Below are 18,470 nucleotides of genomic sequence, written 5' to 3'. Positions count from 1 at the left end.
TATATTCATGACGTAAACACTATTACGTCATGAGATTCTCAGAAGGAATTATTTTTTGGCGCTGATCCGTGATACTAAATGCCTACCAAATATACCTCAAAAGGTACACTAAAAAAAGTCCTGGATGACAGCGCCATCCAACGGCCATCTAATGATGGCGGCATTATTGTCCGTTTTCCACGAGAAGGCACATGACTCCTCCCTCGTCACGTGGTATCCGATGATTCTATTTCGCTGTTTTCGGCAGAAGGTATATTCAGTTCTTAGTATTTTGTTGTAAAAGCAGCAGTTTTTAAAATGTAAGAACAACTAAAATGACAACAGACAAGTGATGCAAAGGACACTAAGACATTTTTGCACATTAAAACACATGCCTAAGTTAAGGCTGTATGATTGTCTCAATTAGAAGCTCATTAGATTGTCTCATTAGGATTGCTTGTCGATCACCCCCGCGTAAAATGGAACTCTGCGTTTGAGGAGGCAGGACCAAGTGCCTTCTCGTGAAAAACAGACATAAACGGGACAGCGTTGGCACATACGCTCAAAAAGCAAAGTGAGCGATACAGCTCTGAAATCAGTTTTCCACCCATGATGACTTCTCAAATCTCTGATAGATGGCAGTTAAGCAACCATTTTCGAGTTCGTTTTTGCTCTATGCTGAAAACCAGGGGTTCCCCAACTTTTCCAAGATGCGGCACCCTTTGAAAAATTATATTTCTTTTACGACTCCCAAGCCATTTATCTCTACGAAATATACATTAGATATATGGATATAGAAATAGATGATATTTGTATGTTATAATAGGGTTTCAATTACCTGCTTGCTTTTTAGAATAAAGTATTTTAAAACCTCTTAATACAGAGAAACGGGGCTACTCATTTGCTATATTCATTTGAGTGAAACACCTGAAAACAAAAGTGAGATTTTAATAAATAACCACTACATTTTTTTGTTTCATTAACAACAAAGATCTGATACCGTGGAGATTTCACGGCACCTTTTTGCTTCTACCTGCGGCACCCACTTTGAGAATCCCTGTTAAAAACGACTAAGTAATAGGCATTAATATTACTCGGACAACAATTTTTGGACTTGCACTAAGAACTGTTGCCAATTTCGTATTGACTAATTTTCCGTAATTCCAGGTGGAGATGACCGGAAGCAGCGTTTTCGACTATATCCACCAGCAAGACCAATCGGAGTTGGCCGATCTGATCGGCATCAACTTGTGTCCCTCTCCCTCAGCCAACTCTCCCCCAGCTTCCGTCGCATCAGACGATGGGTCTTCTTCGAACCCGGGTCCATCGACGCCCACGGGTTTCGACCGACCTCGTAAGTATTAAGAGGAAATTCAAATACCTGAAAAACTAATTTGGATGATAAAAATACATCAATATAGCATTCTGTAGTAGCAATATTTGAAATCTACGCCAAAAACTTCCTCTACGAGGTGAAGCCTGGAAACATATTTATTCTTTGGCTAAAAGATCTATGGTTTTAAGCATTTTTGTTTTCTCTTCACTCCAATGGTAAAAATGCAACAATATGGTGTTCCGTAGTTGCAATATTTGATAACTATGCTGAAAATTTCCTCCTCGTGGTGCACTCGGGGAACACATTCTGCGGCTAAAAGATCTACGGTTTTGGACATTTTTATTTGTCCTTCCCTCCTTAACCTCTTCGTCGTCCGTAACGCGTTTAGCGCGTTATTTATAAATTTTTGCAGTCAGTTGATAATGGCTTAAGTGTTAACTCAGCATTTTAGACTTCATATAATCTTCACAATGATCTTACACACTGAAGTAATTATCTTTTTATGCCAACAAAACTTTGTTGTTTCAATGTAATAAAGTTTTATTGCATTTAAGTCTGACGCAACAATGAAAATTAATGATGTTACATCAATGCAGTATTTGATCACCAAAAATAATAAACATTGCATTAATAATGATAATTAATACTAATAATAGCACTTTACAGATCGTCTAACTGCTGGACAACCGCCCAATACAGACGACAATAAATGCACATAATAAATGCATTTTTCATAACATTTTTACTTTTATTTTTGAACTTTTTCGCATAAAAACTGTCCATGTAATACTAATATTTGCTGCATAATTTGTAAAAAAACATAGAGATCGTAATTATCCTATATCTGCCTGGTTTGGAGGAAATGTATTGAACTGCTTTATGTTATAAGGTCGATAGTTAACATTAATTTTATTGAAAAGATATGAGCATTAAATTTTATTCTGAGTCAGATTGCTGTTATAAGTAGATATTGGTGACAACTTTTAAACGAGTTAATTTAAAAAATATTCCGAAGCTGTTCAGAAGCATTCAATTACATTGCTTAGCACTAGAATAATGTTAAGTAACGTACTATTTATTTATAATGTTGTGGTACATTTTATTACAATAGTGCATTTGCTCACGTCGTTATAATGGATTCTTTATTACCATAGCAGTAAAAACCATTATACTTCAATAATGTAATGCTTCAAAGTATTATTATATTTTATTGCAAATCCATACCAGTTCATCACAATATAATATTGCAATTCATTATGATGCACCAATGTATCAAATCAAAGTATTATTACGTTTTATTGCAAACCCATAGCGGTTCATCTCAATATAATAATTAAACTCATTATGATGCAATAATGTAATAAATCAAAGTATTATTATGTTTTATTGCAAACCCATAGCGGTTCATCTCAATGTAGTAATGCAATTCATTGTGATGCAACAATGAACAATGTAATATGAAACATTGCGAAAATGTATTGCATCTGTAGAATCATATAGCCCTAGACAGTACAAAAAGTGATGCTTCATCATGATGTACGGTTTTCAAATTAAAGCTTTCCACTTTACAATTAAGTATTCGTTTATGTTAAATTACATTTATATTCTGTTTCATTGCAAAACTGTTTCACAGTACAGCGTAGTTTTAATAACCAATATTTTTACTCAAACAATGTCATTACATTCATGACACTTGATGCCTGCAATAGATTACATTGAACAAAGAGGTGAAAACATTGATTTCGAACATTGGGCGAAATCAATTGAAAATATTTTTTTGTTTAATGTCTAGTAACAGTCAGTTTTAATTTATTATTTTTCAAGTTTTTTGTGATAATGGGAAGCTGTTTCATACATTAATCAAGTTAATGAAAAAAAATAATAAAACCTACGAATTTTAGAAGAGTAACTTTTATGGGCGTGTAAACATAAGTGTATTTCATTTTTTAATCACTTTTAAAATTTTATTTAAATTTTTGCTTTTGTTAACAATATTTCTGAACATTTCTTCAGCTCCTACAATGACCTTGCCAAGTAATAGTCCTGGACAATGCCTACAGAGGTCGTTTTGCGTCAGAATGAAGTCCACCCTTACGAAAAGGGGGTTGCCATTTCAAGTCATCTGGCTACAGAGTAAGTATACTACTTCAATTTCCAACAATTTCTAAAGGGTTTCATTATAACTATATACTTACAACGTTGTAATTGTTATTAGTCACATGTGCAGTTAATTTAAATAAATTTTTAAATAACATTAGTTTATAATAATTAAAGTGAAACGTAATTTTCGAACTTCACTGCTTTGTCCACTTTTTTACAAACAAAGCCAATATATTGAGGAATAAATCTACTGCATTAATTTCATTTTTTTCTGGTTGGCATCAATCAATTCTTAGTAAAATCTTTTGATTACAAATAAAATTGGTTTACAATAAACTCACAAATTCGTAACATTTTCTTGCATAGAAACCAAATAATTCGGAAAGTACTGTGGTGCTGCCATCTACCGGCACAAATTTTCATCATTAAAGAAGCAGTAAACAAAAGACCTATTTTTTTTCTGTTTAAATTTTATTTTACATAAATGCAAACTAAAAACAAACAACTACTGAGTCGGAGTTTTTATTTTATCGTCACGTTAAGCCTTTCCGTAGATCTGGAGAGAAAAAAAAAATTAAGGAATGAAGTTGAGCAATGGCAGTGCTGCCATCTAGTATGGAATTTGAAAAATATTGTTTTACTGAAATTTCCATTTGCTAGTTTGCTTGCTAATTTGAGGGACGCTTAATTCATTTACATGGCAATCCGGCGACACAAGAGTTTCATATTTACTGCTGTTTATTTGCTACTTCTAGAGAAAGTTATAACTTACAAAATGTTAACACAAGAGTTTCAATTCGTATACAAATTTATTTATTCCTACAATATTTATACGATTTTTTTTTTTTTTTTTTGAAGTTTGACGTTTCATATCATTTTTGCGAATTATTATTCTATTTTTTTTCTTTACATTTGTGTACATTTTTTCGCTTATTTATATATTTTCTTCGTTAAAATCGCATAGTGAACATTTAACTTAAACAAGGAAGGGCTTTATATTATTTCTTCTTTAATTTATTATTTTTTTTATGTATTTATTTATTTATTATTTATTTATTTGTTTGTTTATTTATTTATTTTTTAAGTTACAGGTTAAGATTCTTTTTTATTTTCTATACAAGTGTTACCTTTTTCTGTCAAATAAGTTTGTGCCGCAACATTTTATATGTTTCTAATTATAGTTAACCTTTTTAAACTACTTTTTAATTCCTGGAACTGGAAAATCCGTCCTTTTAAAATAAATTACCTTTTTTTCTTTCTTTTTTTTATAATATCAAACAACTGCATTTCGAGGTTTGGTCTTGATACAAAAAGTTTTGTTCGAAAAATGAAATAAAGGAAGAATAATAAAATTCCTTGTAATTTTATTTGGCAAAAATATTTTAACCTTTTAAAATGACATAAAATGTCAACTGTTCCAAAATAATTCGAAAGAATGAAAAAAATTATCTCCCTTCAAAATCAGGTGGTGCTGGTCCTGTCGCACCTGAGGCCACAGCTCAACTTCTCCGGCTCATCCCGCAAGCAGGCGCCCAACATCATGGGCCTGGTGGGCCTGGCCATCGCCCTCCCGCCCCCCTCCGTCAACGAACTGAGGCTGGAATCCGACATGTTCGTCACGAGGCTCACCTTCGACTTCCGGATATCTCACTGCGAACCCAGGTAAAGTGCAGCTTCAGATATCCGAAGCACAGATATCCTTTTGGGAGGTTAAAAGCACTGTAATTTGTGGTAGTGCTCTTCAAAAGTACATTTAAGGCTTTTATGTGAACTAGTCATATTTGGTGCCTGGGTATTTTGCTTACCTTGCATAAGTAGTTTTCAGGGCGATTCGCGAAAAAATGTCCCGTGCGTAACGCTAAGTTTTTTATTTCATTCAATTAACTATGATTTGGGATAAATATGGGATTAACTGCTATGCTTTGATAGTATATTAAAGTATGTATTATTCCCCAACAGCATTATTTTTTGAAGGCTTTGGTTAGCTGGAAAAAAAAAAAAAAAAAACTTAGCGTTATGCACGGGACATTTTTTCGAGAATCGCCCTTCAACATTTTGATGCTCTTCCAAATCAAACTAACAGCTGTCCGAAATTTCGGACTGTGCATAACAGTGCTAGTGAGGTGGGGGGGGGGGGGGTCGCCGTGTTCCGGAATGTTTGGGATTTATTTTAAGAGTAACTTTTATTGGTTCAAAATCTCCTTTTCTCTTAGTGAGCCCCATAAACCTCGAGATGAGTTCCCCCAAACTTGTTTTTTCAACTATTTCATCTATAGCATACTTACATATGAAATGAATAGTTAAAGTCTGTAACATATACATGACATGTAATAATTGAACTTCTGTAATATAAGAGAAAAACACTCAACTGAAGCTAAGGTAGAGTCAGAATTTATATGCACAATTGTAGCCAGAGCATTCGGAAGAGATTGTGCGTTTTTTCCGTACGTTTTACATGCTGCACTTTTTATTCGTCCAATGTATATTATTGAACTTAGGATGAAATATTTAGTAAGTATGAATCGCTTCGCTAATAATTTTACAGCTGAAAAAAAAAGCAAACGCTGGATCCCCACTCCGTCCCCTCTTAAATACATTGCGATTTGCACATACGGTTCCTTTAAATTGCTTCTCAAGTAATAAGCAATAAAACGTTTCGAAATTAGAGATGATAAACTTAAATCGCACAGAGCTCGAGTCTTTATTGACACGTTGATGTCCTTGATTAAAAAGAAATTTAACATTTAAGCAGTTTATTTACTTATTTATGTATTTACATCGAATGGCAGAGAATTTGACAAATTAGCAAAAAATACAAACAGAACTAAAACGAAGAACGGGGGGAGGGGTCATTGTCTCATTCGGCTTCTTGCCCCCCAGTACCGTTCTACCAAGGAGCTCGCTCGGAGTGCTCTGCTGTGGGAAATGTGGTGACCATCCATGAACATGAGATCCCCCCAAAGGGTACAGTTTTGAGTCGCATAAACACCAATTTTAATGAGATGTCCAGCCAGGCAGTCATGTTGTCAGTCACAAAGTCTAAACATGGCAAATGACATGTAAAGACAGTAAAAGTAATTCACCACTAGTACTAAATGATTAGTACTAAATAAATATTTACCATTAGTACAACATAAAAGTAATTTACCATTTAAAGACAGTATAAGTAATTCTTTTCCTTTATACATATCTTAGGGTTTCTGAGCTCTTGGATTATTCGGCGGAAGAGATAACGGGGACCAGCATGTACACACTCTGCCATGCACAAGATGTAGAAAAAGTCAGAAAGTGCCATATTGATCGTAAGTAGAATTATTTTTTGCTTAAAATATGCTACATGATAAAGAAATATTTTTATACTTCGTTTTCAATTACTTCTACAGTATTCTCCTGTTATCATGATATAATTATTTTCAGCACATTCAGTTCATGATCTATAACGGCGGTAGGCAACCCGTCGATCGCGATCGACCAGTCCATCTCGAGCCCATTTTGGGTCGATCACTGCAATATTTTGAGCTTGGCTTTCTGTCTCAATCGAATTTTGAAATATTTAATTTTTGAAACAAAATGAGATCTAATGTCTTAATCAAAAGTTATTTAAAAAATTTCGAACCATTTATAGTGACTATTCAATTTAAAAAAAAATATTTTGATGAGGGGAAACATAACATTGTTTTTACAATTTAAACAACTATTTGAGAAGCATCAATGTCTTTTTTTTTTTTTTTTTTGATAAGAGTTAAACTTTAATTTAAAGTCTGCACAGTCTTAACCAAGACATCCGTTTAAGTCTGCAGTGTGTTATGCATCATGCAACCAACCCCCTCCCCTCCCCAACTCGATCTTATATTCAACCAAACGTGGAAATTAGATCTTCAGTCCATAGAGGTTGCCCATAGCTGATCTGTAAGATTTGAATCTTTTCGTGGAACAGTTGCTAAGTAGAGCAGTGGCAGATACAAGGGGAGGGTCAAGGGGGTCATGACCCCCATCTAAACCGACGACAACAGTATCCGTTCACATTGTGTTCAAACACTTTTGCATAAAATGTAAACGATTTCAGTATCCTCCCAATTCATTGACCATTTTTGAAAGTAAATATTAAAACTATTAGTTCGTTTCATTCCTTATGAAATGGATTTGCAACGTTTATCCCAAATTAGGTGCCTTTTCCTGACCGACTTGGTGTTTTTTATTGACCCACAAGCAGTTTCAGGAACTTTTCGTGCCCAAAACCGAAGGATCGTCGGGGGGGGGGGGCATTCTTCGGCTTGCCCCCCCCCCCCCCCCAAATGGTTTTCTGTATCTTCCACTGTATCCCGCCCCTGAAGTTCATACATGCACTGTAAAAATAATTCAGAAACGTTCCTGGAAAATAATGGGTAGCTGATGTGCCCAATTTTTGTCAGTAACCTATCTTGCAAAAGAGCAGGAATGTTTTCCGCTAAATCTCAGCAATCTTCCTGAAATTAACCAGGAATCTTTCTGACGAATTCAGAAATATTCCCGATTAAAGCCAGTCATGTCTCAGGAACAAATCAGAAATCTCCAAAGGAAGCTAAGTTGGGTGTTAAATAATAGTTTGGCACCTTCCTGATTTGCAAAGGAAGCTCCTAACGTATTAACGCAGCCATGGCCAAAGCTAAAGCAGAATGGCAAGCAAGAACCAAGTATCTTACTTTCCTTTCATCTCTTAAAGAACTATGGAAATCAGAGACTAAAATTTCGCTTTCATTGGGAGCTTAGTTAATTTGGACCGCCAATTATCCAACTAAAGGCGATACATTTAATAAATACGCTCTGTTAATCTTTAAACTGGTAGGCAAGAAATATTTTTCACAATACTGAGAAGTCTGCATTCGTGCAACTTGTAGCAATTCGAGATTGTTTTTGATAAATACTCTTACTTTTTTGCAGTGATACAGAAAGGACAAGTGATGAGCGGTTACTACAGGCTGATGAACAAGAATGGAGGTTACACGTGGTTGCAAAGCTGTGCAACGGTTATTTGTAATACCAAAAACGCCGAAGAGGAAACCATTATCTGCGTCAACTATGTTCTCAGGTAAATATTAATTTAGATAATAACTATTTCTATTTGGAACAGTCAAAGTTTTAAGCAACTGAAAATTTATATTTTCATTCACTATCGGCACCTTTAAGTTCTGAAGAAAAGAGAGCCATGTTTTGGAGGTGCGAACAGAATGGTATTTACAGGGTGTCCCAAAAGTGACCAGTCACTTTTAAAAATCAATAAAAACGAAGCGGGTAGAGATAGAAAAAACGTGATTTGTTGCAATAGGCTTAGGACAACAGTAAATTTTCATATACAAACATAAAAAATTAGTTACAATGCTCCTCAACAGATGGCACTGCGGCGGTTTAAAAGATAATATAAAAGGAAACACAAATTGTAAAATCGTCAAAATGACTGGTATATTTGAAAAATCAATAAAGACTAGACTGGCTGTGACAGAAATACAACGTTTATTTGCAATATTCTTTTTTAAAAAAAAGTGAATTTTCATACAGATACACCTGAAGCCTCTTCTAAATACCTACAGCGCCTTCTATTGTCGAACATCGTAACTATTTTTTATGTTTGTATGTATAAAAATTTAAAGCCTATTGCAACATACCGCGTCTTTCTGTCTCTACCCGTTTAGTTTTTATTGATTTTTAAAAGTGACCCGTCAGTTTTGAGACACCTTGTATCTACTTGCACTAAATGCAAGCAACAAAAAAAGAATAATATGATAATTTTTTCACATTAAATTTTCTGAAGAAAGAATTTCTAATGATTGATGAAGCACGTCTCTTGAAGCTAATACCATCAACATTTATGAAATTTGCTCCGTTGGGTAATTAAATCTCTACGTTCCGTGGCAATTAGTGTAACAGCACCAGTAACGGACAAGGGTCCAGTAACAGACAGTCGTTTTAGGCGAGTAAAACTGATGTTGCCTGCGACCCATGAATTTTGGTGCAACCATCTAGTATTTATCAGAGTGAAATTTAGGAGCCAGTTGGTATTTACAAGGCAGTGGTGGAAGGTTATGAACAGTTGCCACGAAGTCTGCCGCTGTTTCATGTTCATTTGAATTTAATAAGGCTTTAGATCTAAAAAATTAAGAACTTTTGCACATTTTGAAGAGAAAAGGGGAGTTTTGTCCATTGCTCATCCTTTCCTCATCCTACCTGTTGTTGGGTATCATCAGATTTATCGGTGTCTGTTACTGGGGGTCGGACCTTTTTTCGAAATTGAACAAATAAAAATATAATTAACTCATTAAGACGACCCATAAGCAGCCAAACATTAGATGGGATGTAATTGCATGAGAGAAAAATAGCTTAAAAAGTCTAAATAATACATTAAAAGGCTCAGAAAGTTGAGTTAACCTGAGAGCGATGTCTTAAGCATGTCCTTGACCTATTACTTTGAGTAACACCTTACTTGAGCCGTTACCCTAATGTGTGAAGATTTATGTAGGATTTTTTATTATTATTATTGAACGCTTGAGAAGAAGTATGATATCATTTTTACCCATTTGTATCATCAGTGCATTTTTCCACGGACATTTTCTCCCCATTCTTGATTTAGCGGCCAAAATTTTCTAATACTCATTGAAATAACTTCGTCATGAAAAGTCCATAAACGTTGTGTGGGTTGTTCAACACAAAAAGAGTAAATTTATCAGTGTGGCAACTGTCAAGTGGTGCAAATGTGTTGACCATTTCAAATGCCATAATAATGTGCAAAACCACTAAATTGAGCTTTTTAACTTATTTTCCATGTATACTATTGAACTAAATCAAAGCATAAATTATTTGTGTACGACAAATTTCACTTTTTTTTTTTTTAATCATTTACTAATACATGTATATCGGCCTGTTTTCCATTTCTTCGAATTGGGTTAGTTGTCAAGTTACATGAAGAGCAACGTTAGTACTAGAATTATCACTGAGCAACTAAATTCATTTCATTATCGCTTTCGTTATGCTTACTCTGCTGTGGATGAGTGTAAAAAGCTTTTTACTCGTTTACAAAAACAAAAGTAAATAATAGTAAGTATAAAGCTAGTTTTGTTAATAAAATTAACAAATTAGCAGCAAATCAGTTTTTTTTTTTTTTTTTTTTTTTTTGTGAACTTTGGATTTTTGAAATTTGTAAAAAAAAAGTTTTTTGAGGTTTTTCTTGACTAAAATCATCAGTTCAAAAGCGCTTTTAAAAGCTTTCTTCCACAAAAAAATTATTATTACTTTACTTCCACAAAAACTGCTTATGTCACACAAATAATTTTCTTCCACTTAAACCTTTCAGCAATGTTGAATACGCCCATTGCGTCATGGACTTCAGCCAGTTGCCTTCGTCTAGGGATCTAAGGAACGACGATCCCAGCAGCTCAGAACGGGGCACGAGTCCAGACAAGGAGGGTCCTGGAAGAGGTGAATAAAAATCTCACAATATTTTTGCTTAATCTGCAAAATATTGTGAATGATTGAATTAATTGAACATGCACTGAAAATACTTTCATTTATTTTTCAATTCACAATTAATCTAGTTATTAATAATTCGTTTTTTTTACTACTTTTACTCTTGGAAATATACGCGTTTGAAACTTCAACCTGCAGTTAAACAAAATAAAAATTAATAAATGCAAAAAAAAGTGAATTTTAAAAACTACACCAATACCAATTATGAACAGGGGCGCCGACTTGCAAAAATTATTGAGGGGGCTAGACGTCACCGGTGGTCCTGGGGTTATGAACTCCCACGGCGCTCCCCTTCCCCCCCCCCCCCCCCCCAACTTTTCCCAAAAAAAAAGTTCAGATATTTTGAACCTTGAAAATGCCAATTTATATATTTTCTGGTGTATGTGATTTATACTAACAAACAATATGTGGCATGTCGTTTTCAAAGTCAATCTAAGAATTTGTATACAAATTTTCTGGTTCAATTAGATCATGTCACTTATCTTCAGTGTGGGACATTTTTGCAGTTCTATTTTGGGGGAAGTCGTGCAGTTCCGTGGCTAGGCATTGATATAAGGTGTAGGGCACTTGACTTGCATGGAAGGGCGCCTAAATACAGCCTAAATACCCAGCACCTAAATACCCAGTGCGCCTAAATACAAAAAAATATTGGGAGGGTGGGGGGCATGCCGCGGGTTTAACCCCGGGAAATTTTCTAAATTGGAGATGGAGAAAGTAAGTTTTACAGTTTTTTAAGCATTTTTGAGTAATATATTATCAACATTAGAACCCCGAAAACTCTACTCTCGCTAACTCGACACATGTTTTGGCTTTGAAAAACGAAAAACAAAAACAAAAAAAAAAAAAAAAAAAAACAAAAAAACAAAAAAAAAAAGGAAAAAGAAAACCCCACATGTACGGTGTTTTCGTAAAAAAATAGTTTAATTTATAGTATAATAATTTTGTTTTTAGACTATTACAGAATAGTGAATTTATATATATATGAAAAGATTGAAATTATATTTAAATAAACTATCATTAAAAAAAATAAAGCATAAGATATTGCTGTCGCACTTTGATTAATAAGTGAAATAGCTAATTTAAACTTGCTTTGAATAAGGCTCAGAGTTCATTAAATAAAAATAATATCCCACAGTTAATTTGTTTAATAAAGTTAACATAGTATGTAAATAGCGGGTTTTTATAGAGTCTTATACCCTAAAAATATTTAAGTATTTGAAAATAACTAATGCAGTACTATAGTAATACGGTAATAAAATAATACTAATATTTCGAAATTTTGAATCTAACATTCTGTATGTAGTTAATTCTCTATTACAGAGATTTTTAAACTTGCTTTAAATACCAATATTAGGGCTGTCTTTAGAAAGGAGCGAATGTCGACCGTCTGACTAGATTACTGAATTTGAAGTCGTTGACGTCTGGTCGAATATCCAATTCATCAAAAATATCTCGGTGGTTATGAAAGTTGTTCAATCGCATCCCATTGTTGATCGGACAGACTATCCGCAGGTTCGCACACTGGGACAAATTTAAGCGCTCGCAGCACCGTAACACTATCATTATTCACGCCACTCGTTTTCAGTTAACCTGCTTTTAACCATAAAAATTATTTGTTGTAACTCATTGCTGAATGTATTTTACAAGGTACTTCAAACAAGGAAAGATTACTATCTTCAAACAAGGAAAATAAAAAATACTGAGACAAATTTGTGAGTTTAGAAAGCATTAAATAACTAATAATTTTCTTAAATTATTGGGGGGGGGCTCTGCCCCCTCAAAATTTTTTTTGAGGGGGCTCGGGCCCCCTCAGGCCCCATGGAGTCGGCGCCACTGATTATGAACAGTAAAATATTTCTATGTTGGGGAATTCCACAATACGCTCTCACCTATGTAAAACAGTATTCTTTTAAATAACTCTTTTCCAGGTTTTAAAAAAAAAAATCCTTTCATTCTTTCCTCAAGTTGGCAAGAATCCCAACTAGGGGGGGGAGGAACCAACAACACAGGTATTTATTTCTCTCAAATGTAATAACGGTTGGCGTCAATCTTTATCTTCTTTACTGATAATAAAGCTGAAAGTATCTCTCTCTGTCTGGATGTTTGGATCTCTGTGACATGCATAGCGCCTAGGCCGACCATGCATAGTGCCGATTTTCATGAAATTTAACAAAAAATTTGTTTTTAGCATGGGGGTGTGAACCTCGAAGCCATTTTTCAAAAATTCGATTTTGTTCTTTTTCTATGTTTTTTTTTTTTTTTTACTACTACCATTGGTGGATTTAATTCCTGTGCACCGAGTGAATTAACATAACATAAACGCGTAAATTACCATGACATGGACGAGCAATTTACCATAACATGGACGAGAAAATAGTATATTGGCGAACAGAGCATATTGACGAGAAACTCATCATCCATTATTTGTAAATATACAGGCGAACCAAATAACTTTTCAGTTTTCTACTGCGAGCAAAGCCGTTCGGGTACCGCTAGTAAGAAATATAACTACTTTCCGGATTTGTAGACCGTGGTCCAGTCAGGATGCCTCTGGTTAACTTTTCGCCTGCCATGTTCCGGGTTTCTTCAGAGCACAAAGGAATTCAAAAGAAAAGTGGAATTCTGTACGATGTGGATTTTGATCTGCTTCCTCATCTCGGATTTTGTGTTATTGCCTCTGAGTTATTTTCTTTGCTCTAGAGTTGACTTCTAGATCCTCCTCTTTGATCTCAACAGACCTTCTGATTGACTTATCCTCTTTGGTGAGAGAACTTTTCGCTCCTCTTACCACCTTCTTTCTTACTCGTTTATTCAGAGGATTACCATGTCCCCTTCGGACCTGAGAGTACATATGCTTGATTTCTCCTCTTTCCTCCTTCCTTTGACTTCTGCTTGCCTTATCCTCGCTGGTCTTGAGGTGACTTCTGATTGGCTTATCCGATTTTGTCTTGGGAGGACTTCTGGTTGTCTTATCTTCTTTGGTCTTGAGAGGATTTCTGGTTGACTTGTCCTCCTCGGTTAGGAGTTTAACCTCTCAAAGTCAGAAACTTTACCGCGATGCATAGTAACAACGTGTTTAAGCACGTTGGAAATGCTAATATGGCACTGTGGTATGTGTGCATTTAAGGACTGATATGACTCCCCCTACCCCCCACCCCGAAAAGAGAGTTCTGGCAGCTCTAGTGATCATGAGTGAACACGACACGTCAGGTCAAATTTCATCTAGAAACATCCTGGGTGAACCATGGGCATGATATCAAATTTTACCATTTTTATTTGTCTGTACGTAAAAACGTTGTCTGATTAAATTTCTGAAACAATAGTTCCTCTTCAAAACTATGTTTGCACAGTACGAACTTGACTCAAAATGCATAAAATACACCGCCAGCTCAGCCATTCCATCCGAGGACTGCAGTTTCGTGCTTATTAGCTGCAGTCCTCGGATGGAATGACTGAGTTGGCAGTGTATTTTATGTATTTCTGCCTTAGCCCTGGCTATAGGGCAGTAACTTACTGAAAATTGACTCAAAATGATTTAACTCAAAAAATAAATTATACTGTGCTCCCAGAATTATCAAATACAACCACTTTACCACCCGAAGCAATGCAAAATTCCCAGTTTTTCACTGGTGTGGATGATATTAGCAAGTTCAGGCAAGACCATCAATGACATTTTAATCATTACTTTGCAGATAATCCTGGTGGAGACAACGAGAGAGACAGGCGACAAACTCCGCGACCTGACAAACATACGGAGACGAGCGACGAAGGTCCTGCCTACGAAGGTGTGCCTGACCTCGATGGGAGTGGCAATAAAAGGGATCTGCATCATCGGTCTTCGGTAAGAAGGCAATTTTTGAAGAATATTGTTCATATTTCTGCAGACAAACATTCAATGTATAAACTTAAGCAAAAGAAATTCTTCACAATTGCTAATTTGTATTATTACTAATGTTTTCTACCGCATAAACAATCGTTCACGGCAAGAACTAATTGGCTAGAGATTTATAGTAATCAGTAAGTTTTACTTTCAAAACTGCCCCTAACTCAGTAAACTTCGGGCAGTTCTAAACTTCAGAACATAGATCATTAAGGTGTTAACTCCAAGCTGGGCTGACCCCAAGTGTAGGACCTTCCCTTGTGCAATTTACCACGTCCACAGACCTCTGCGGGCCTTCGAACCCAGTCGCATAAGGGGCCCGCTGACCCTTCGTGTGGTATAACGTAAAGCTACACACTAAAAGATGGGTTGGATGAAGAAAAGTATCTAGGGAGAGCTCAGAAATAATAGTAAATATAAAATTTACATGCATAGAGCTTTTATTGCATTAATTAACGCAACAGACAAAATTTTAAGAAGGCTTGATTAATGCAAATCTTGTGTTAGACGTCCCGGGAAAGTTGGTCGCTCATGAACTACGCATGCGCATTACGAGGGGGAAAAAACGGAAGTATTCAGCTCAGGACGGAGAGTTTTTCCTTGATGTTCCTCTCTGGCTAAAGCCCACTACAGTTTTTTAATGTAATTGTATTATGTAAGTGCCTCAAAGAGTGCCTCCACTATTTACTAGTGTAGCGTTTTATGTCAGTTTTTAAAGATTGTCTTGTTGAGGACGGAATGTACCGCAATATATTTTACTTGTTGCGCTAATGTGTTGATGATCAAACAGTGTATGAAATCACTAGCAGAATATCAAGAAAATTTATTGCTAACATTTCAAAGCAACATCCCTAAATATAGATACTGAAATTTATAAAAATGAATACCTTTAATGATTTCGAAGAATTTTGAAATTATTTTAATATTGTTGTACCCAAATGTTAATGCTTGTCGAACAAAATTTTTGCAGCTGGAAAAACCGAGGAGTACCTCTCCAAAATTAAGAGATATGGGCATGAACTACTTCGAGTCATCTAATCGACCAGCCCCACCTGACCCAATGGATGGCCGCGAGTTGAGGCAACGAAAGAGAAAAACAATAGACCCCTTACCAGGACTCTCAGACAGCAACAACGGTGACACCGTCAAAAGTCCAAGGCCAAACAGCAATTCGTCCACCAGTCTGGAGGTCCTATCATTAGACAACGGCTCCGGGACGTATAACAGCGAATCGGATTTGGTTGTTGATGATATGTCTTCGTGCAATCGTCCAGAATCCGTGCGCACGTCGTCTCCCGAACGCAACGATAAAGTCAGCAGACCTTGGACAAGATCACCTGCAGGGTACGATTCTTCTCCTGCGCCGCAGAAGTCATCTCCGATGTCTGTCCGAGATCTGGAAGATGTCATGAATCGGCATTTACCACAACAGTCCAACGGCTCCAGCTCGCCAGACGGATTAGCCACTCTTAAGTCGTACCCGGGATCACCTGTTAACAGTCGATGGACTTCGTCTGGAACGACCCCTGCGTTACCCGCAACCACTCTCTTGAGGCAAATTTACGTCAGCCGCGAGTCAGTAATCCGCTCAGCTGGTGCAAGACACGGCTGCTACGGTGATTCACAAACTGGAGGAACGTTGCCCACTCCACCTGGTGGCCAGGGATCGGATTACGCTGACCTTATGTTGCCATCCTCCTCTGCCAAATTGTCCACAGACACAGCTTACGGAAGTGGGACTTACCTGGACAATTGCAACGCAATGACTCCTCCCAGCTCAGTGTCACCACGGGACAATTTCAACGAGGCAGCTGCGGTCGCTGCTGCCTCAGCCTTGCCTCACATGAGGCAGTATGTTACGGACCCTCTGCAGCATTTGCCACTGAAACCGCATCAATTGTTCGTTCATCCAAGCAACCTGGAGCATCCATATGGACATCATCAACAAGCTCTGTCTCCAGAACAGCACCAATCTCTGTACCATCACCCAAGTAGCTTTCATCTATACCACCCTCCGCCAGGGGGTTCAAAGACTGCTCTACATACCACAAACGGAACTTCATGGTTTTGCCAACCCCATTCGTAGGGCTAAACAGAGAATAGATCTTTTTGATAGATATATAAATATATTATATATGTACTTCCGAGATGGCTCAAATGATTCACGCTTAAAAATTTGCAAGTAAATCATTTGTGAAACATTTGTTGAAAGTTAAGCCAAGCAGGAACAGATTGACTTAGTGGCAAGTGGCATCTAAACTTCTGTAGCTTTCTTTCGAAATCGCTAGCTTAAAACCTGACAAAAACTTTCACGATCAACAAAAGGAGAACTGAAGAATTCTAAAAAAGATGGATTTCATTTTAAATACAAGGATTCCCAGAAAATCCGCCAGCATACATAGGTAGTTTCTCGCGAAGTTTATTTATTTGTTTAAACGTTGGTCCCTGGAACTGTAAATATAAAATCATTTAAAATGATAAGTGCTAGATTGAATTTCATTGTGTAAATATTGTGCTGAAATATTTCACTAAAACCTTCTGAAACAACAAGAAAAAGTTGAAACATTGTGAAAATACAAATCACTGCCATGAGTCAATCGGTTCAAGTGCAAATTGTACAAATCAAAATGATATTTAATATCGCATATTTCAGACTTTAAGAAATGTCTATTGAAAAATTCAGCGCGTAAAAAGCCCAGTGAAATTGAATTTGAAAAATTGCGCATGAATTTTTTCTATTTCATACATGATCCGCATGTTATAAATCAAAGCATTTCTTGGATATTAAAAAAGAAACTATTAATTAATTATATGAAATCATAATTAAAACATTCCTAATTCGCATTCTACAATATACATTTTCTAACCATTGCCCATTTTGTAATACGTATTTCACATCAGTTTGAAACAGTTTAAATTCACTAATAAGCAGCATAGTCTCAATCTAATGCAGGATTAACGGCTGTTGTGCCAACAAAAAAAAAAAAACCTCCTGGTGGTAGAACTATGCCTATGGAAGGTCACTTGATTAGTCAGTTTTAATATATATTTTTGCTTGATGCTTAGTGTAATTAAAAACGCATACACGGATTTTTTTTTTTTTTTTTTTTTTTCAGACAGAAACTAATTTACTCTTAACAGAGTTAAATTGCCAGTTTAAAGCATGCTGGTTGTAACAAAACATTTTCGTGATTAAAAGTTTTTCGATTGCTTAAACATTGACATTTGGATCGATATGTAGACTGTTAAAAATAAGCAAAAATATCAACTAAGTAAGCAAAATGAAAGTTGCAGAAATTGAATGCAACTCTTTGGAATTTTAACTCTTAAACCAAGGGTATTTCACTTAATCTCCAAGATATGCTTTGATTTATTGAATCAGTTGACTTTAGCAGCGTCACTATGTGGAATAACGCTTATGCTTTGCATTTTCTGTGTCATAGGTATACCTCCAATCCCCAGCTCACAATGCATCAGTTTCATTTTCACTTCAGATCTCTGCTTATAAATTAAAACGGTTTTCTTCTTGAAATGGGCTATATTGAAGACAGAACAAAGATAATTTTCAATTACCACCGAAATTCGTATGTTAACACAATTACTTATTATTATACCATGAGCTTCAGTAATGGGAATATTTCCTTCAGTCAAAAGTACTACTTTTACTCACCGAAATTG

General features: G+C 35.9%; 1 protein-coding gene across 1 annotated transcript in view; it reads left to right on the top strand.

Annotated features, from left to right (window-relative positions):
- Positions 1 to 16,878, top strand: part of LOC129230733 (protein trachealess-like) — a 291,372-nt gene extending 274,494 nt beyond the window's left edge. Inside the window, 9 exon segments of the mRNA XM_054865154.1 lie at positions 1,147 to 1,333; positions 3,329 to 3,417; positions 3,419 to 3,448; positions 4,881 to 5,077; positions 6,611 to 6,717; positions 8,336 to 8,483; positions 10,740 to 10,864; positions 14,605 to 14,753; positions 15,763 to 16,878. Coding sequence (XP_054721129.1) covers positions 1,147 to 1,333; positions 3,329 to 3,417; positions 3,419 to 3,448; positions 4,881 to 5,077; positions 6,611 to 6,717; positions 8,336 to 8,483; positions 10,740 to 10,864; positions 14,605 to 14,753; positions 15,763 to 16,878 — 2,148 coding nt within the window.
- Positions 16,879 to 18,470: the final 1,592 nt, after the last annotated feature.

Source organism: Uloborus diversus, chromosome 9 (genome assembly GCF_026930045.1).
Source record: "Uloborus diversus isolate 005 chromosome 9, Udiv.v.3.1, whole genome shotgun sequence".
Lineage (NCBI taxonomy): Eukaryota > Metazoa > Arthropoda > Arachnida > Araneae > Uloboridae > Uloborus > Uloborus diversus.
Note: the sequence above shows the minus strand (reverse complement) of the source record. Positions and strands in the feature narration are given on the sequence as shown.